This window comes from Dermacentor silvarum, unplaced genomic scaffold, assembly GCF_013339745.2.
Source record: "Dermacentor silvarum isolate Dsil-2018 unplaced genomic scaffold, BIME_Dsil_1.4 Seq908, whole genome shotgun sequence".
NCBI lineage: Eukaryota > Metazoa > Arthropoda > Arachnida > Ixodida > Ixodidae > Dermacentor > Dermacentor silvarum.
Window position 1 is genome coordinate 78144 of NW_023606954.1, and position 21858 is coordinate 100001.

General features: G+C 46.3%; 1 protein-coding gene across 1 annotated transcript in view; it reads left to right on the forward strand.

The window, feature by feature from the left end:
* Positions 1-15166, forward strand: part of LOC119435791 (5'-nucleotidase domain-containing protein 1) — a 44110-nt gene extending 28944 nt beyond the window's left edge. The window contains exon 4 of the mRNA XM_037702510.2: positions 14656-15166. Coding sequence (XP_037558438.1) covers positions 14656-15156 — 501 coding nt within the window. The 3' untranslated portion in view covers positions 15157-15166. The remainder of the gene's footprint in view (positions 1-14655) is intronic.
* The last annotated feature ends 6692 nt before the right edge of the window (positions 15167-21858 follow it).

Consider the following 21858-nt stretch of genomic DNA (forward strand, 5'->3'; position numbering starts at 1 on the left):
TGGCAGTATTCTTTGAATTCGTGTTGGTTCATAGCTGAATAAAAAAAATAAAGAGCAAATATCAAGAAATTTTACACCTTGAAGAATATGGGTAACAACGCAGTGGATCAGCGTTCCAAATTATGTTTGGGAAGTTCAATATAACGTGCGTGGGACGCAGCACAAAAAGTGTGTTAAGTGCATCATGAGTTTGGCAGTGAAAGAAGGCGGGTAAGAGGGAGGGCGGTAGCAAACAGGAAAATAAATTTTTGGTGACCTAGGTCAATGCAGGCACACACTAGTTCTAGGTCGCTGTGAAAGTTAACGTGATGACAAGGTAAAGCTTTCAAAACGCAAGCAGCAGTACGCCTCCACCATGGCCAACCGTGCGATCAGAACGGAAGGTACAAAACAAGATGTGTCGAAAATTTCGGAGTCGTACCCTGAGGAGCAACCATGTTCAGTTGGACCAATAATACAGCACCGCAGTTGGCGACGAGCGAGTTAAATGTGTCACGCTTGTTAATCGCACTTCTTACGTTAGCTAGAAGCACTGGGACATGTGCTGACGAAGCAATGCCACGCCCCTCGTGTTGTTCCTACATAGCAAAAGGACTGCATGAAGTGACAGCTGAAGCTGGAAATCAGGAAGTGTGCACTCAGTTTGGTTTAACGCTTTCACTCAGTGGGTCGTACAGAAGGATTGGCTGCCAATGAAAAGCTTATTAATCGTTTCTGAAATGGGGGAGATTTCGGCTGGGCGCTATCATTTTTTTCCTGGCTGCCTTGCCGCCATGCCGTGTGAGAGTCCTCACACAGAAATGTGTTAGCTTTCAGCTTGCTGCGCGAGGAAAGTGTGGTTTCCTTGACCTTAAAGTTCGTTAATTTCATTAGGACGGGGCAGCACTTACTGCGTGGAAATGCCCCGATACAATGCACGCGTTCAACTGAGTTTGGTGGCAGATCACTTCCCATCACAGACAACAAGGTAGTGATTGTTTTCTTTTCAGCTTGCAGCCATGATTCACGATAGTCAAGTATGCCATAAAAAATTAGATTGTTACGCCTTGACCTGTCCTCCAGGTAATCTAGACCTGGAAGGGTGACCTGCTGTTTTTTCCAAGTCTGTTGAAGTTTGACCAAATCACTAGAAGCTTTGTCTAGTGTTCCAGATTTTTTTCCAAGTGATTCAAGATGGCGGTAAATGTCAGCTAGCTTGCTTTCAATACCTTGTTGGCTTGTTTTGACATCCTTAACGACTGTTTGTAACTCAGCCTGGCTTTTGGCAAGTTCGCCTGTTGTCTACTTGAGTCTTTTAGCATTTGTAGGACAGCACTAATTTCTTTGGACTGAAGCTCAATAACGTTGTTAGAAGCAAGGGAATATTGGCTTGATTTTTGAGGTTTTGGAGGACCTGGCTTTTCCTTAACATGGCCACATTGTAACAGCAGCAGCGTCAGTGCAATCACGCACAGTATCAAACAAAACAAGTGGGTAGGGGAGCAGCAATAGGGAGCATTTCACTGCGTTTAGCGTACAAATCCAAATCGTTTCACACCTTAGGAGTGAAGAAGTTATGCATATTGTTATGATCCAGTTGTTCTGGAGGTATAGAAAAAGATGCTGAAGTGTAGAGCGGACAAGAGGAGGACGAAGTGAAGTCTATCGGCCACCATTTTTGTTGTTGCTGCCCCACGTTTACCCTCCTTGTACATAGTGTAAATAAATAAACCCCTTTTCTCTAAGATCTCCCCGTAACATCTTGGTGGAGTTGCCGGTTACATCACGAGCACATCACAGCAGACGTCTTGTGGCCCATTCGACCATGTCGATTGAGAGGCCCGCTGATTCGGCTTCGGCTACCACAACACCTATTGTCTTGAACCAACTCCGAGACCCTGGCCCCTTCTCCAGCACTGACACCATGGATGTTGAAGACTGGCTAATCGTATACGACTGAGCCAGCAAGAACAACCTGGGACCCGGCTATAATGCTGGCTAACATCATCTATTACCTCAAGGGAACGGCCCGTGTCTGGTTCCAAACGCTCGAGGAGAATTGACCAGTTGGAAAACCTGCCAGCAAAATTGCAGGAACTCTTTGGAAAGCCAGTTGGGCGCCAGCGAGCCACCAAGAAGGGCCTTTCGTGCTGGGCTCAAACATCTACTCATAGGCGGGTCGATGACAAGATGCCCAAAGCTGATAAAGTTAGCCACATTCTCAAAGGCATCGCCGATGATGCCTTTAATTTACTTGTATATAAGGAGTGCTCAACCGTCGACGACGTTATAAGAGAGTGCAGATGATTTGAAGAAGTAAAGAGCCATCGTGTTTCGCAACAATTTGTGCGGCTCCCTAAAGGCTGTTTCACATGGTGCGCTTTTGCACTGCGATTTTCGCAGATGCGAAATTCGCAACGGCCGTTTCGCATGGTGCGATGTGAACAATGCGACTGATGCTACGCTCAGGGTTGCTTGCTGCCAGATTTTGTCGCACACGCCGCATAAATTCGTTTAATGTAATGAAAAAGACGTGCGCGTTATAATGTAATTGACCTCTCTTTATTAGGACCAAATAATACGTACGTTTGTAATTTAAAAACGCTTCAAAGTTTCATTTGTTTTGGAGTGCGCAACAGCAGTTTGTGAAGTTCAATACGAGGAGAAATGGCGGACGTAAACAGCTGTTCGCAGGTGGTCGTTCAGCGTTGTGTGCTGTCTCGTGTGTGTTTTATGCCTGTGTCGTTCTTCCTGCGGTTAAACAAATTACAAGAGGACCTATCAACAAGCCCCTATAGCTGTTGTCATCGCATATGCAGTATTCGGAATGCGGCTGCAGCGAAGTCATCATGTCAACGCAGAGACCCTCGCGCTACCCGTGATTAATGTCAGCTTCTGAAAAAACGGATGTGTGTGTATTGCTCGTGATTGCGCATTAGCGGTTCCTGCTCCTAGCAACATTGTTGCACCAAACTTAGCAGCAAGCACCAACCCAAAGCTCACGTCTGCCCCTGAACAAAGCCGCAAATGATATGTGTGTAATTACTGAACGTGCAATGGAATTTGTGTTGTGAACGTTTATCTTAGCGCCAGCCTGGCTCCGTCTCGGGGCCTGTGCTGTAATTATTCATATAAGTGCTCTATGAATATTTCGAAAGGCATAAAAGCCGACACCACATTTTTTTTTAGGAGCTGTAGTCACTTGTGTACGTAGTATCGTATCATTCTGGCAGACATGGGCGTCGTCTATTTTCTCATCCTGTTTCTCGCGCTGTTAGTGTGCTGTGAATCTGTATCAAGAAGCTTAAGTTAATATGCTGCAGTACGTAGCGCAGCCGCGTAGCCACATGGCTAACATTAAAATACCGTGTTAGGAGTACGTTTGTTTAATAACAAAATCGAACGCTAAAATTTTCTAATTATGGTGGCAAGTGTAAGGTAAGAAGCTATTGAAACTATCCGCTAATGGCATGCGTGTGCTTCTACATGCTTCAGCACGTTATCCTTAAAGTGAGGCTGAATACCCCTGATAACCAAAAACCTATGCAACTGGAGCAGGTGCTATGTCCTTTCCTGGAAATGAAAGCCAGCATCCCAGTCTGTTAAGCTAGTCATGTACTTAACCTGTATTAGACCAATGTTAGAGCATGCTAACTGGAGTCATTTCAAACTAGGTTTTGACCAAAATAAGAAAGTGCAAGGAAAGTGTCAAGGTACAGTCTAATCTGGTATTCCCGAACCGATTGTATTAGCAAAACTTTATGCTCCCGGAATTGCCTGCATTAACCCAATGCTGAAAACAGGGGAAGCTGATTGAAAAGCTGCTAGAATCTCAATAACAGACTACTTATGTTTCGAGAAAGGGGGGCACTGACAGTATCTCTAATCTTTGTATGAGCCTTCACCTTGAACGAAAATGGAATAAAAATATTTACCTTGCAAGCCTCAGAATCCAAACTTCTCAAAATTTTGAGGAGCCACATTAAATTTTTGAGATATAGACAATAAAAAAGTGTGCCTAAGTACAAGTGCACACTGAACACACTTGAGTGGTTGAGTGGCCAGCTGCGAATGCAAAAGCGTCCCTAGCTGCTACCTCGAGGTAACTGCTAGGTTGCACGTGTGCACGGTGGAAGAAGATAGGTGCTCTGATGGCGGGCCCGCGCTGGGGCGAGAGAGCGGCCATTTCGTGTGACCGGAAGTGAGCGCCGCTGTTAGGGGCAGCACGTTTCAGGAGGCCTTGGAGCAGCAACACAAAAGTGGATAATTTACGACCTCCGTGAGCATTTAAACACCCATACCCAAAGATATGCAATTTTTCGTTATTTAGACACCAAATCCTGAGCAGGTAGAAGGTTTCATGCCACTTACAGTCAAAATACCGTTATTTCGAACACGAGAGATGCGTCGTCTGCTCGAGCAGACGGCGCGCCGTGTCGGAGTCAATCGGAATGTCGGCAGAAATATAAAGGGACGTTCCTCCCAACCAAGTAGAGTCGTTTTAAGCAGGCTAACGACATATATTCGTCGAAATAAAGCATTTCTGCCACGCTGTCCATAAAAGCGTCAGCAAAGCGAGCGAAAAAGTGGCCCCCAAAACAGGTGCTGCCCCTTGCGGCAGCGGCGTGCGTAGAGTCGCACTAAGTGGCCGCGCCTCGCACTGCCGTCTGTTCACCTTCCTTTTTACACCGTGCACGTGTGTTTCTCCTATAGCCCATGTACCTGGCAAGGGAATGGTTATACGTAGTCCTGTGCTTTTTCTTTTTTTTTCAATAGGTGGTGGCTAGCTGATTCCATCTGTTTATGTATTATCATTTGTGTGCATCTTTTGTGCATGTGTTTGTGTCATGTTCTGATTGTTATACGTGCAGTGATGCAAGCATCTTTTTTTTAATATATTGCACTACAGTCATTTATTCAACTTGTGTTGAAATGTACAAAATGTGGCCACCCAGTAATGGCTAGGACAGCCAGCAAGATTGTCAAAAAATATGCAGATCCAATGCACTTGCTTGAATCGACATGAGGCGAAGCTGTCACGAAACGGTCAGTTAAACTCTAGAAAACTAACTGCAGTGTTTACAGTTGTCCTTATTTCACCCGATGCAACACGTACTCATAGACAATGTTTGCTTATTCACCGCACAGGTCACATAATGTAATGTATACATAGTACGGTGAACTCACTCAAATGTCGGCTCACTAAGACTTCGAACTAACCGTGAGTCTGAGTTCGTTTGAGCCTGACTGAGTAGAATTTTGGTGAATACGAGTAAGAGCAAGCTCAGTTGAGTAAACTTTTAGTGAATATTGTCATGTGATAGTCAGGGAAAGCTCATCCAAGTATAATTTTAGTGAATATGAGTCAAAGCAAGCTTGGCAAGTAGATTTTTGGTGAATATGACTCCGTGCAAGCTCACCTGAGTAGAATTTGATGAATATAAGTCAGAGAAGCTTGGCTAAGTAGATATTTGGTGAATGACTCGCTGCAAGCTTGCCTGAGTAGAATCTTTGTGAATATTAGTCAGATCAAGCTCGGCCAAGTATAATTTTGGTGAATATGAGTCAGAGCAAGCTCGGATAAGTAGAATTTTGGTGAATATGACTCTGAGCAAGCTCGATTGAGTAATGATGGGATATGGTTATACGAGTTTATGCGGTAATACATGTAAGTGCAGACTCATTAGCAACATTGCCTCCATCTTGATGGGCAATACCTAGGCCTCGTGATGAGCCTGCACACTTTATGAGCTGTGGACATGCAAGAACCACCCACACATGAAAAGATACTATCATTCACACGAAGGAATGCAACCAGCTGACTTCACTGCACAATTTGATCTGCTTTTGTTTAATGTGTTATCTACTACTGTCGTTCGATATCCGCATCAGCTTCCCACTCTCGCATGAAGAAAGTATACAGAAAGCCAAACTAAAGATGCAGAATTGCGAACGTGCGTACATTGACTCGTGAGAAACTATGCATGCATGCAAAAGAATAGAAAAATGGCTGAAAAAGTGAAATAAACGTTTATAGTCACCTTTGCAGAATCTGAAAGTTCGCGCGGTACTTCATGCAACCAAAAACTGCACAATTTGTTGCTCTACCTGGCTTGTCTTGGATTGGCGTCGACAGCGAAAAGGATGGCGAAGACATCGTTTTAGCAAAAGCTAGATGTACTAATTCCATAAGCATTTCTCGTATTAAGAAACTTTGGAACTAGTTTTTATTACAAATGCTTTTATAAATGATGGTTTGGGTCATTCTGACGTCGCGGAATTGCACCGTGTCGGCTTGGGCCGCTTCTGTCGGTATTAAGTTCGCCTGGGTTGACAGGACTTATAGAAATGATAATGCAACATGGAAAGAGGAAAAACAACAAAATCAGCGCATATGTTGTTAAGTGCGAAGATCGGGCTGATAGCTGCTGGTAGGCATGCAGATTGTGCTGGATACGCGGCGATGAACTTCCTGCTGTCTGAGTAACCGGTATTGCCTGCTCTTTTGTAGTTGACCGGAATGTTGATGTTATGACTGTGCTGGATTGTATTTCTATGCGGCTGAAAGCACGCTCCTGCATGATGTGCCGATTCATTCTGCCTTACGCATGTGTATGGAACCACGTGTCGTTGACGTCACGCTGGTTCTACTTAAACTGCTGTGGAAATAAAGACGGGCTTTTTCGCCTGCAGGCGAGTTGGACGACAGTCGGCTCAGACTTTCGCCGATCATGCACTGATAGCGGCAGGCACCGCTACGACATGGTGTCAGAAGTGATGCAATCCACCCACTTTTAAAAGCGATTCGAAAAGGTCGATCGAGACGTCGTCAGAAAAGAGGCTGCAATGGCCACTGCATCGCCGCCGGGCTTTCAGCAGCCGTCACCGCTGGACTTCGACACTACCTCGGAGTGGCCGGCGTGGATACTGCACTTCGACGACTATCGCTATGCATCGGTATGAACGAGCGTCAGAAGAGGCACAAGTACCACTCTGCTTTATACCATGGGCCGACAAGCAAGGACATCTTCGCCACCTTCAATCTTTCTGCAGAAGATTCGAAAAATTTGAGCAGGTCAAGAAGAAGTTCGATGATTACTTTATCAAGGAGAGCAACGTTGTCTACGAGAGCGCTTGCTTTCACAAGCGGCACCAGATGCCGGCGAGTCAATTGACCAGTTTATGACTGCTTTAACACGTCTGGCAGACAAATGCGACTTCGGAGAATTCAAGCAGCGCCTCATCAGGACCGGTTCGTCGTGGGCCTGCGGGATGAAAAACTTTCCGAGTCGCTCCAAATGGATCCCAAGCTGTCTCTCGCAACTGCCCTGGCGAAGGCCCGCCTAAAAGAGACCGTTCAGCAGCAGCAAGAAGAACTTCGAACTCCAACGAAGTCCACGACTACACACCGTGCAACCCATGTGAGGACTCAACGTTGACGCAGTGGCTACCACAGGAAACCGCAACGCAGCAAGGAAACACGGTTGACATCAGCTCGTTCCGACGGACCATGCATCTTCTGCGAGGCAACTCGCACCCAAGGACAGCCTGCCCAGCGAGGGACCAGAGGTGCTTCAACTGCGGCTTAAAGGGACACATCGCAAGGTGTGCCTCAAAGGGACTTCTCCAGGCTACCAGCGAAAGGTACGAGTGTTGTCTGTACAAAAGGACACTGGGGAGGTTTTTTTGGGCCCGGTCGAGGCGCCTGGCGCCAAAGCGCGTTACGTTCAGGTATTACTTAACTTGGTGCCTGTTTTCGCAAAGGTCGACTCAGGCGCAGAAGTGTCCGTAATTCCAGCATTGTTTCCTGGACTTCCCACGAGCTTGGAAAAGGCCGACAAGGTCTTGACAGGTGCTAGCGGTGACCGCCTAAATGTTCTGGGCAAGTTTCAGGCGGATATATTTTGGAGGGGACAAACTTCGCGCCAAACGTGTTATGTGGTCAGTCCTTTGCGTCATGTACTGCTCGGTTTGCCAGCTCTCGAAGCGTTGGGAGTCATCGAGTTCGTTGACTCTGTGGCTCACAAGGAACCCAACTATGAAGTTTTGTGCCCTCAAGTTTTTCAACAACTTAGGCACTATGCCCGGGGAGTATACAATAAGGCTTAAACCAGACGCTGTTCCATATGCACTAAGCGCACCACGCAGGATTCCTATACCACTTCAGCAGCCTGTAAAACGAGAACTTGATAAGATGGAACAAAGGGCATCATTCGTAAAGTCGAAGAGCCAACAGAGTGGTGTGCCGGCATTGTGCCTGTACAAAAACACTCAGGAGATGTAAGGATATGTGTAGACCTTACGCAGTTGAACAAGTTTGTCTTAAGAGAAAGATACACATTGCCTACTGTCGACCAAGCACTGGGCTCACTTGCCGGTGGAAAATGGTTTTCCAAATTGGACGCGAATTCCGGCTTCCATCAGGTGCGACTTAGTAAGGCCTCAGAAGAGCTGACCACGTTCATTACGCCGTTTGGGCAGTACTGCTTCACTAAGTTGCCGTTCGGATTACATCAGCTCCAGAGTATTTTCAAAGAATGTCTGAAATCCTTACCAGCCTTCCTGGCGTCGTCAACCTGATGGACGATTTTCTCATATTTGGTGACAGCAAAGCACAACATGACTCTAGGCTATCAAGCGTCTTAGCTAAGCTGGCCCAGTCTAACGTTACCCTAAACAAAGCAAAGTGAGTGTTCGGTGTTCGAAGTATAAGATTTCTGGGCCACTTACTAAGCGAGGAAGGCATACAGCCGGATCCGGCCAAACTCAGGGCCATTAAAGAGCTGAAAGCACCCTCTGATATATCGCAATTACGCAGTGTTCTGGGCATGGCCAACCATCTAGGCCGTTTTCTGCCGAACTTGGTGCAAACCACTGCCCCGCTACGGGTGCTTTTACAGAAAGAGACCGAATGGGCTTGGGGTCCTGCTCAGAACACGGCTTTTGAAAGCTTGAAATCTATTATCTGCTCGGCAAAGTGCATGGCTATGTACGATCCACGCCTTCCCACGATTCTTTCGGCAGACGCCTCGTCTTATGGTCTCGGTGCCGTCCTTTTCCAGAAACAACGCAATGGCGAGCGCCGACCGATAGCGTTTGCTTCAAGGTCACTGACCAAACCGAGCAACGCTATGCACAATTGGAAAGGAGGCACTAGCATTAACATGGGCTGCCGAAAGGTTCGATGAATACTTAAGAGGTATTGAGGTGGTGCTTGAAACGGACCACAAACCTCTTGTTCGTTGCTTGGTAAAATGCCTATTGATGTGTTGCCGCCAAGGGTACAGCGCTTCAGAATGCGGATGATGAGGTATCACTTTCATGTTGTGTACGTTCCCAGTAAAAGCTTGATAACGGCGGACGCTCTTTCACGAGCACCGACGAAAGCAGATAAAGTCGCCGGTGAACTGACCGTCTCGGAAGTGTCGTCTTTCATCAAAACATGTGTGCAAGGGCTTCAAATGGATGACAATTTTTTAACAGAATGCGCAATGCGCAAAAAACGGACGTCGTTTGTCAAGCCTTGCTTAAGTTGTGTCGCCAAGGCTGGCCGGAAAAACCAAAGCTTCCCTGTCACTTAGTTCCGTACTGGCAGGAACGAGCACTAATTTCCAAAGGCAATGGCATGCTGCTAAAGGGGACCAGACTGGTGGTACCTCAGTGCCTAAGAAATGAAGTACTAAAAAAGCTACATGATAGGCATCAGGGAATCTCAAGGACTAGAGCTTTGGCAAAAGAATTGGTCTGGTGGCCAGGCCTCGGCGAACAACTTGCGCGGCAAGTGAAAGAATGTGTTACTTGTGCACGCTTTGTCACCCAGAACTCGGAGCCATTGATTTCAACCCCAACGCCAAGTTTCCCGTGGGAACGAGTTGGGGTCGATTTGTGCTTTATTAACAACTGTCATTATCTTGTCGTGGTCGACTACCTGTCACGGTATCCGGAAGTAGCTCTCCTTCCCTCACCAAAACTGGTGCGGTGATAGAAAGACTAAAAAGCACTTTTTGCACGCCATGGCATCCCGGAGACCGTAGTGACAGACAATGGACCACAATTTTCTTGTACAGAGTTTCAGAGGTTTGCACATGATTATGGCTTTGGTCACGTCACTGCTAGCCCTAGGTACCCTCAGGCTAATGGGGAAGTAGAACGTATGGTGCAAACAATTAAGCGCCTGATACTTAAATCTAAGGACCCGTACTTGGCTCTGCTTGCCTACAGGGCGACCCCAGGCATTCTTGGCTCTAGTCCGGCTGAAATCCTCATGGGCCGGCGTCTTAGGACAAGAGTTCCAATGGCGCCACAGCTGCGTGGTCCAATGCAGCCACCGCTGCTTAATCTTGGGGCCAAAGACAGTGCCAACAAGATTTTACAAGCACGGTACTACAACAGCGCACAGAACCCGGGAACTGAATAAACTAAGAGCAGGTGATTCCGTTTGGGTAACAGACATGAAGACCAGAGCAACGGTGCTAGCAACAGCCGCTACACCGCGGTCCTACAATATACACACCCAGGAAGGGAGTACGCTCCGGCGTAACCGACGAATGCTGAACCGCTTGCCAGAACAGAGGAAGCCGAAGGCAGCTACGAGTTTCCAAATGAAAGCGGATACAGCTGAATTGGTTTCTATGGAAAGGGAATCGCCCGCTATCTTAACAGCTTCGTTGCCTTTAGCTTCAGGGGCTATGATTTCAACTTCAGTACCTTCTGCTACAGTAACTGTGACCAAGTCTGGCAGAGTGGTTAAGCGACCAGTTCGCTACGGGATTGATGAATAAGGTTTTGTTCGTGGTCGATTGCCACTAATGTTTCTTGCTTTTTGTTCATGCGCAAGTGTTCTAAATGCCACACATGAAAACCACTTCTATTTTGCGAAAGGGGGGGATGTGCTGGATTGTATTTCTATGCGGCTGAAAGCACGCTCCTGCATGATGTGCCGATTCATTCTGCCTGACGCATGTGTATGGAACCACGTGTCGTTGACGTCACGCTGGTTCTACTTAAACTGCTGTGGAAATAAGACGGGTCTTTTTCCGCCTGCCGGTGACTTGGACGACAGTCGCCTCAGTCTTTCGCCGATCACACACTGATAGCAGCGGGCACCGCTACGACAATTGACGACAGGTTTGTCCACGCTGCATCGAGCATCACCATCTTCGGTAGCGGTGTCATCGAAAATGCAGATCTGCCGCTCCCGACGAAATCCAGGTGCTTGAAGGGCGGTGCAAATCCAGAGGTGCGCATCAGGGATGGGTGACAGGCAATCCTGTCATGTTTCACCTGACCAAGCACGATTATTGCAGCGGGACTGCCAGGGAAGTCGTCACTGAGGCTGGAAGCAACAGGCACACGAATGCGCGCTGAAACACCTGCATGACAGAGTGAATGGATTAGCCGTCTGCGTCTGTGCACAGCCGCCAAGCCCACCTTAATGGCAGATTTGGAATAAAAAGTCGCAGTTTCGCCCAAAAGTCAAAGCATCGATTCAATAGCACTTCGTAGGACAGCTATACGAGTAAGGATTGTAGTTTTATCGGCCGTATAAACTTGTAAACATTGGCTTACTTAATTAACAAGCATGGTGTCACGCACACACAGGCAAACGTGACCACATCTCACTCGATGACTGTGGAGACTCACTGTCTAAACGCTGGAGTGAGAAAGCGCGGCAGCAGCAGTGAGCGAATTGACCTTCGTGCTGCCTCTCGCTTCAACGCAAACTAAGCGGCGAAAACACAGCGTGCGTGAAGCTATGAACACTCGCACTCTGTCTGTCCCATCGCAGACCACTTTCAAGATAGGGCCCATGCTGCCGCGCCAAACACAACCGCCGCCGCCGCAGAACGCCCCCTCTCTCCCTCAATTCCCCACACGGTGCCTTGCACGCAATCGAAGACTGTGCGCTTTCTCCCCGTTTTCCTCCCTTATGCGCACGAGATTGAGCCGCCAACCGCGCACGATTTCACTCACACATACAGCACGCGATGACAATGTTATCGCTCCTGGACTTTATACGGCACATCACGGCGAAGATGACGACAGAGATGCGCCTGGACTGTCCATATGATTGCTCTTGCAACACAGACATATTGGGATAGTTTTACGTTATATCACCCAGGGTTGATTGGCGGCTTTCTGGGTATGCGGTGACATATCGTGACCCAGAAATTATGATAGCACATTGATTGGACGCATAATTTGAGAACATTTTCTGCTATCATCATGAGCATCAGCGCGGGAATATAAAGTTCGATTGTAGTTCCACTGATGCTTTCGGCATTACAGAAAAACATGCGCCGTGCCGCTGCTCGACCCACTCTTCCATATTCTAATATGCTATAGCTACAAAGCGTGCTTCTAGCATGCACTTTGTGTTGGGTTTTTTCTCTGTTTCATCATGGTTTCGAAGTGCACTGCCATATTCCATTATTCCACCAAAATTCAGACTGGCCTGCTCCAAACTGCTCCAAAATGAAATTTACTCTGTTGCAAGCTGCTCCAAAATGCAGTTTTGTCTGGGCCAAGCTGCTCCAACACGCAATTTTACTTGCTCCAAAAATTGCTCCAAAATGACTTTGGGCAGTCTCACCCCTGTATAGGCCATATAATAAACTGCTCGCGAAGCACCACTATACTCACTGCTGTCTCCATGTCATTGATAGTGTTGCACACACCGCCGTGGTAGTGTAGTGGCTTTGATGTGGCACTGCTATACCCGAGGGCATGAGATCAAATTCTGACCATGGCGGCCACATTTCAATGGGGGCAAAATGTAGAAACGCCCATGTACCGTGCTCTGGGTGCATGTTAAAGACAGGTGGTCAAAATTAATTAGTTCCCCACTCTGGCATGCCTCATAATCATATTGTGGTTTGGCACGTAAAACTGCCGATTTAATTTTAAAAATAATGATATTGCACTTCAGGTCATTACTAGGTCTCTTCTTTTTTTCGGCTCCTAGTCGCTTGGAAGAACTGGACAAAAAAAAATTAAATTATGGGGTTTTACGTGCCAAAACCATGATCTGATGATGAGGCACGCTGTAGTGGGGAACTCCGGAAATTGGACCACCTGGGGTTCTTTAACGTACTCCTAAATCTAAGTACACGGGTGTTGTCCCATTTTGCCCCCACCGAAATGCGGCCGCTGTGGCCGGGATTCGATCCCGCGACCTCGTTCTCAGAAGAACTCGACAACATAACAGTGCTCATGATTAATGAGTCCTGAATATAACTGCCATGTATTCTCATGCCAGGTGCCTATGTAGGTCGGGGAAATCGCAATGTTGCTGGCAGTTTCAGGATTCTTGCTGTTAATTTGGACAGGTCGGGAGCATCAACTAACTTCAGTACTGCAATTCTGCTAAACTAACTATTATCAGAATCTTAGTTAAAGTACTCCAAAATTTTTCCGGAAAACTACATATTTGTTATTATAGCAAAATTTATGTCATGCTGGTACAAATTAAGTGTGAAAAAAAGAAAAAAAACTTACCTCTGCTGAGCCACCTTTAAAAATTGCCTGTTATCTTTGCTGAAACATCTGGTACATGCTGAAGGCATGTGGTAAGCTAGTTGGTCGACATGTAACTTTGATGTGAAAAGGAAGCACAAGAGTGTCAGCAGAAGAATAAGGGGAGCTGAGGGCATTGATTTTTGTTAGTAATGACTCTATACACAAAACAGACCATTAAGCTGGAGAAAGCATAGGAGAAGGTATTGTTTTGTTTAATTGCAATGTAGAAATAATAATTTCCCCCTTTTCTGGTTCCTTGTCGTCTTCAAGTGGTTGTAACTAGCAGAGGGAATACCACATGAACAGGTGCTTATGTGGGAAGTGCCTGTCTTGTCTAATGTTTGTTGTCTACCATCGTCACACTTTTATATAGTAGTCATAGATGAACTAATGTGCCTTTCTGTTGTCTGGCCACTTTGCAGATCTAGTCATTTTCAAATTATCATGAGCTTACTACCAGACGTGGTTTGCTGACACTGAGCCATGGAGTGCTAATTTTGTGTGATATACTCTGCTCTGTTTTCATACATAGCAGGCAACTGTGTGGAAGTTATGCGAGTAGTGCAGTCATAAACTCCTCACATTGGCATTGTAGCTGTTTTCGATGTGTGACACTTCTACAGAATAAGTAGTTGGTAGTTATTACAAGTTATACATGCTACTATTACTACTATAATTATACTATTGTAGTTATTACTACAACTTGTACATGCAAGTTTATGTCAAACAGCATATTATTTGTGCATATTCGTACTTGCAGTATGTGGTGTATTATGTTTTGGTCACTAGTGCAAGTGATGTGTTATGGCCGCTGGTTGCAGAAGGATCTCACTCCTCTTATTTGGCGGTAAATCGGTTCACATCTTTGATGCTTTTTATGTAATGAGTACATCAAATTTTGTGACTGAGAAGTATGGAACTTAATTTGCAGGTCATATTACATGACCTACTTTACTGGGTTTTTTTCATCTCGCTCTGTTTTTGGGTCATGGATATGAGCACTGAAAGCGAACAAGGCTTCGTAGCGTTGCCTGCCGTATGCAAAACGGTGTATAGTGCACCATATTTGAGCACAGCTTCACATCTCGTGCACCTATGAACTGTGGACAACACTGCAGTGTCACTCAAATTGGTCTGCTTTTGTGCAAATTTTTGCAGGTTGTTGAAGAAGATGGCTCAGAGAGGCCCCTCGCCCTTTGTGAGCAGCTGTGTGCAGGTGTTGTATATTGTGGTGGAAACTGGACAACCCTGTGTGAACGCTGGCTTGGCTGCCGTCGCGCACTCTATGTCGGCGACTCATTGGTGGATGACATTGTTGCTTCACAAGGCTGCTGTGAAAGTGTAGCTATTCTTGAAGAACTTGCTGTTGAAGCTGCTTCATCGGAATTTACAGTGCACGATGGAATTGAATACCTTCTGTCTGATGTGTGGGGCTCAGTATTTGCATCGCCACAGGGTCCAAGCTATCTGACAAAGGCTGTTTGTGGGGCAGCAAAGTTGGCAGTGCCAGATGTGGTGCAGCTGGCCAAGTTGACGCAAAGCACAAGAATCCCAGCCTTTGATGGCACTGTGGGTCTTTCTGGTTTCTATCCAAGACCGCCAGAATCATTGGTTACTTTGCTTGCATGTTCGTCTGCGGAGAAAAGTAGGCGACATTGAGTGTACTAGAAAATGCTGTTTTCTGTACTAGCCGGCATGACCTGTCTAGACCTTATGTCACTAAGATCAGAAATGCAATGTGCAAGCACACTTTTCTCAGCGCGTAGTCTTGTTGCTAAAAATTTCAAAGCTAATTAGCTGATTTTCAAATTTGTGCTAATGTACCTTTGGCATACTAGCAACAAAAGATAAAGAATAGGCTGTAGTAATTCTTTGACTGAAATTAGCTGAATGTTTTTTTTACTTCCTAGTAGTAGTATAGTACTAGTAATTGTTTATTGAAAAAACTGTGGCTCCAATCCACGCTGTGAAGGTGGTTGAACAGAGAAGCTGTAAACGACACCCACAACGATTCCCCATTGATTAACGCACATGGCTCTACAAAGAGTGAAACCGGAGACAAGTGAAATGCACTTAAACAACCTTTATTACTTCACAATGACATTACATTCACGCTGTTCTTCTGGCATCTTTACTAGCTACCCATGGTAGCCTGGAATAAACTAAATGAGTTGCTAGACGTTATTAGCATACATTATATGGCTTGCACTTCACACGAGGGTTCTGAATGACGTCAACCTCTTTAGAAGCAGCTGCAACCTAATCTTTACCGGAACGCGTCGGAGGGTGTTCCCATTATTCAAACGCGCCTTATCTATCATGTGGTTTTGATGCCTGTTTTGTGGTTTTTCTTTTGAGAACAAGTGCTGAGCTGTATGCTGGGAAACGATCATTTTTTCATTTAACTCCCTCAGCAATTTGGCCATTATGTACGCCTTTCTTACTGTTTTAGTTTTTATTAGTTATTACAGTTAGCGCGAGTTGTCGTATGCTCGGATTGAGCGGTGAATTAAATTTTATGCGTAAGTGTCAAATGACCCATTGAGCGAAATGCAGCTCCACGAACGTGAAACCTGGGAGGTGCGAAGCATGTAGTGATGCACCGCTAATGTACCCATACTGCCTTAAGCAATGGCTCATAATCCCGTAAACGCAGCCTCCCCATTAAGACGACAGAAGAGAAGTGAAACTCTACGCTGGAAACGCAGCCAGCTGTGGAAGCCTTGGCACGAGCGCATGCCGAGAGCGAGCTCGAGCCGCTGCTTACCGTGACATTTTTTGCTTACGCCGACACGAAACTTTCCTTGACTGGTAGAGGTGTACAGCTTCGCTGTAATAAATCAGGAAAAGGAAGGGAAGGAAATTATTGCTGACCACACTGTAACTGTTTAGCACAGTCTGCTGATCCCTGACGGCAGTTGGCAGTGGATGGATGGGGGGTAGGGGAGTAAAAGGGCAGGAAGAGAGGATAGAACCAAGGAGGTAACTAGTTTTTTATTGATTGCTTGCTTTCCACAAATACAGTAGAACGTCGTTCATACGTTCTGGCAAAAAAACGCGAGAAGGAAACGTTCTAACCAAGAGAACGCACGATCCGAAGTAGTACTAAAAAATTGGACAGACTCAACTGCAGTTGACATATATGTCACTCGAATCTATGCGCACGAGGCACGAGATGCCGACACGCGTCGAGACGGCTTCGGCGGCCCGAGGCACGTACATCTTGTTCGGTTTCATCCAGCGCCACCGCGCTCTGGCAACGCTGTGCACCGGCATCCGGCGCCCCTAGGAAACTTCCGGTATAGGGTGCCTCGATGCCCAGCGCCGCCGTCCAGGGTGGAGACAACCCCGCTGGCGCCGCCATATTGAGTCACACGAGCTGAGACTCAGCTACGCTTGCGTTCATAATTAGTGTTACTCGCGGCGCACTTCCAAGTGCTTTGCCTTGATGAGGATTTTTTATCGGTATCGCATCTGCACATCTTTATAACCAATAGCCGTTAACTCGTCGAAGGTCCAAGACGTAAATGTATGGCGCCGGGAACATGCCCCAAGTTGCCTAATTCAATTTACATTTAACGTCGTGTGTATGTTTGAAATACGCACTATTTTTTTTTTGCACTTCGATGCTTGGTATATAAGGTTTGCGACCCCCTGTGTGTGGAAGTTTTTCTTTTTCGCTGTTGTATTTTGTTTTACACGTCACACCTCCTTTACCGTAGCCAGCCACTCGCGCACAGCGGTTAGTTTCCCTTGCGTTGCACGTGCTCTTCGAGTTCGTTGCAATTATTTGACGATATCTATGCGCAATTTTGCTTTTTTTTTGCCCACATAACTGTGTGCTGACAGGATTAAGCTGGTGTAAAAATAACTGCGATGTGAAAATAAGGTTTAGTTAGTGCTGTAGAGAAAAATGTAACGTAACTTGTCTGTGTCAATCTTGCGTAGTACACATAAGAAACCAAACGATGCACAAAATACATTTACTTAGTAATGTCTAGTACAGTCAATCATGAAACATGAAAAATTATATGTACTGTATGGCGCCTGAAGGTTATGTTTAAAGACGAGATAAAAAAAAATTCGCAAGGTAGGCTCGACACACAATTCGGGATAGTGAGAGTTTTTTTTATTTATTCATTACAAAGGGGGAAGTGAGTACATCAACCTTATTACACCCAATATAAATCGAAAACAAAAATGCAAACAAGAAAACGCAACCGCGGGTAATATTAATCAAGATATCCAGCCAGAATACATCAGCTACCATCGAATACGTCGCATCAGCCAAACACGTCGATGGCGAGTACAAAACATTTTATAAATAACCATTAGAACACTGATAACTACATTTAAAAAAAATAAACAACACTGCATACATATCGCGTACAAAAACCGTAATGAAACTAAGACAGTCAAGTACAGATTAGCAATGTTTTTCACTTCAAAAATATAGTCCATGATGATGTAGGGCTGTTGACTTTAACAGACGGCGCCCATCCTGTCGATTTACCTCGTACTGGTCCTCTTCAAAGTGTTTCTAAGTACAAGTAAAACAACAAAAGTGATTATTGATATGAAAAGTTGCCTTGTAAATACAGAGAACCCATTACAGTGCTTAAAAATAAATTTCGCAGAAGTAATGCTGTATTACCTCGCTTCACATGTTTCGAAGAAATGCACAGGCTACAACAGACACCATGCCAGAAAGAGCCCAACATTTTGGTCCCATGATGCCCCTTAACTCTACTACACCTGGGCATACCGTGTACAGGCATTTAAAGACCGTCACAGTACCCACTACGATCGGGAATGAGCACAAATGACCATCGGCTTATGAGCACCACGCTACAAATATATTCGATCGTTTAAAAAAATCAGCTATATAACGTAACAACCTGAGATCCGCAAGATATCTGCTGAGAATAGAGAAATCACAATGCTTCGCTTGCCACGTACACAACAGCTGCTCTCCCCAGAAGAAGCACTGCGTTCTTTAGTCCCAAATAACCAGTAGCGAAAAAAGAAACTGAGGGGAAAAAAAAAAGAAACAAGAGACACACGATGTGTGCTTCCCGTGAAAAAGTAAAATAGGTGGTTTACATGACGATTTGTAGCTAATGTAAGGCTATTTCGCGGCGAAGCATTTTCGTCAGTTCTTAAAATAAGGGTACTACTCGCATAGGACTGCGCTGATCAAAACGGCAAAAGCCTATGCGACGCGCGCTCGCAAACCATAGGCTACTCAGCATCGGTGCAGTGCTTAGTTCGTGAGCGAACGTAGGTACGTGAGCGAGGATCAGAGAATACTTTCTTATTTATGAAAAACACGATGCGATAGTCTTAGACTTTCTTGACACTTACCTCGCAAATGTAGGAGCTATCCGTTGCCTTCCAGTGATACCGCTTTACTTGGGCTTCCCATCTCTTCCTTCGCTCTGGGTCCCGGGGGAAGCGTAAACAACGAAGCCCTTTACGTGTCGATCCGGTGCACTTGGGAACACAACAGCCCGTCATGTCGACTCGATGCACTTGACAAGCTTGTCATTCATGCGGCTGAACACTGTCCAGCAAGTAGAAGCGTGAGCGAAGCATCCGCGCGCACTGTGTCTCGAACTAAGCACCGGCACCAAGCACTCGCAACCGCTCGCTGTGACTCAAGATGGCGTCGCAGCGAGGAAAGCGGCGACGCCATGCGGCGCGTAATCCCGGGTCAGCTCAGGTGGGCGGCGGGGACAGCGCGGAGACTCAGGCAGAGGCATGCCATGAGAGCAGGAAGGGACGCCTAGGGGCCGTTGAACAGCAGGCGAGAGCCGGCGGCAACACGGCGGTTCCACAACTCTACAGCGAGGTAGTGCGGCAGGCTTCGGGTGGGAAGGGACGAACGGCAGGGAGCACATCGTCACGTGTCAGTGGCGCACGGCGGGTGGAGAACCAGCTAGCGCGAACTGGAGGACGACAATTGCAGGCGGGAGGCAAACGTGTAGAGTGAAGGGTCCTAGTGGTGGGGGACTCCAACGTAGCTAGGGTTAAGGAGGGCGTCCTTACAACAGTGAAGGCAGACGGGCGGGTGAGGGTGGAGGCCCAGTCCAGGAAGTGCATGGTTGACGCAATGGCAAAAGCTCAGAAGGCGGTATCGGACAACCTCGAGCATGAACATCTGGTCGTTATCCATGCTGGTCTCAACGATGTGCTGAAGGGAAGGAGCCAGAACCTAAACGGACAGTTAGAGGTTGGGTTGCGTAAACTCAGAGAAACCTCTGCGAATGTGCATGTGACCATATGCACAATCCCACATGTCCGGGGCCAGGCTAGCGGGATGGAATAGAGGGTGCTTGAGGCTAACCGGGTCATTAGAGGTCTGAGCAGACCACTTGGGTACGGCATAATGGAGGTAAACCGGGAAGTGTACGAGTCTGGCTCCCACCCTTTTGCACAGGATGGCATTCACTACAGTGGTGCCACGGGCGGGAGCGTAGGTAGTAGGATAGGGCGCCAAGCTACGGCTTTTTTGGGGGGACCCAGAGCCCTAAGACCACCAGTGTAGACGAAGACGGACCCAGAGAGGCCCCAGGATTCAAGAAACATAGAATCGGTAGGAGAAGAAATAGACGTAAGCACCAGGGGCAAGGTCATTCTGACATAGGGTACATTAACATGCAAGGTGGCAGGAATAGGCTGAAGTGGGAGGAGATAGACGAGCAACTAAGGCAAGAAAAGCTGATGGTATACGGGTTTGTGGAGACACATCTTAGGGACATGGAGCAACCTCCCTGTAATTCTGACTATGCATGGGAATAGTATTGCAATAGAACAGAGGGCAGCAGAAAAGGGGGTGGAATTGGTGCATTCATTCATAAAAGTATGAACTGGCAAAGGGTCAAACAGGAATGCAAGGAGCATTTATGGCTAAAAGGGAAAGTTGCAGGAGAGCAGACACTCCTTGGCTTTGTATACCTGTGGACAGGAGCAAATGCCAAAGAGGAAAACAAAAAAAATGCTGGAATGCATATCAAGTGACATTAATGAGCTAGGAAAAGGGTGCGAGATTATTATACTAGGAGATATGAACGCACACATAGAAGACATGGACGGGTACACAGACTCAACAGGCAACATGATGCTGGATATGTGTGAAATGCATGACTTAGTTGTATGCAACAGTACTGAGAAGTGTGAAGGGCACATAACATGGGAGGTAGGGAGCCTGCAGTCGACGATAGATTATGCACTAATGTCACATAGGATGCACGATAGGCTAAATGTAATGAGCATGGATGAATATGGCTCCAGAAGTCTAGGTAGTGATCACAAACGTATTAAGGTGAGTTTTAGAAGGGAAATGAAAGTAGGTAGGAGGCAAGATGAACAACCAGGTGGGATATTTTACTCGGAAAAGCAGCTTGAAATAGCAACCCAGCAAATTGAGGAAGTAATTTCAGAGGATACAAAAACAGAATGGACATATGCAAATTTAACAGGACTATTTGAGCTAGAGCTTACTAAGGTACGAGTCAGGACAAAAGGGAACAGAAGACGTAAACCCAAGAGCTGGTGGGATGAGGAGGTTAAGAAGGCCATAGAGAAACGTCAGGAAGCATCCAGGGAACACAGATATTCAAAGCAGAGGGGTGAACCAGAAGCTGATGTAGGCAGAAAATGGAATAACTTCTTAAACTGTAGAAGGGAAGCATCCAATTTGATCAATGAGAAGATCAGAAGAAAGGGGAGCCAATGGTTGTCAGAAGTAAACAAAAAGGATAGAAAAGCAGCGAAGAAATTTTGGAAACATCTCAACTCCTTGAGTAATAAGACTAGCCTCGAGCAGAGGTTTATAGTTACAGCTCAAGGTGTTCGACTAGAGGGAGATGAGGCAATGGAACATATAAGAACAATGATGACAGAAAAATTTAAAGAACGAAACATAGCATGTGCTCAATCAGGTGAGGATGGACTAGTCAGTGCAGTGGCTCCACTGGCACAAAGCGAGTGAGAAAGGGAAGAGAAGAGGGTTCCTAGTAGCACGTCGACAGGTCCTGATGGCATCCCAATTATGTTGATAAAGACATTGGGCCCAAAATCTAAGAAAGCATTAAGAGAGGCAGTGAGCAAAATGATAATGGACGGTAAAGCCCCCGACGGGTGGAGACTGAGCATGATATATAAGGGAAAGGGGGACAAAGCCGACATAAACAACTACTGTCCCATAACAGTGACGTCAGTGGTTTACAGGGTGGTGATGCAGATTGTAAAGGACAGACTGCAGGCATGGGTGGAGAGCGAGGAGGTGCTGGGGGAACTACAAAATGGGTTCCGAAAACAAAGAAGGTTAGAAGATAATCTGTTCTCATTGACACAGTG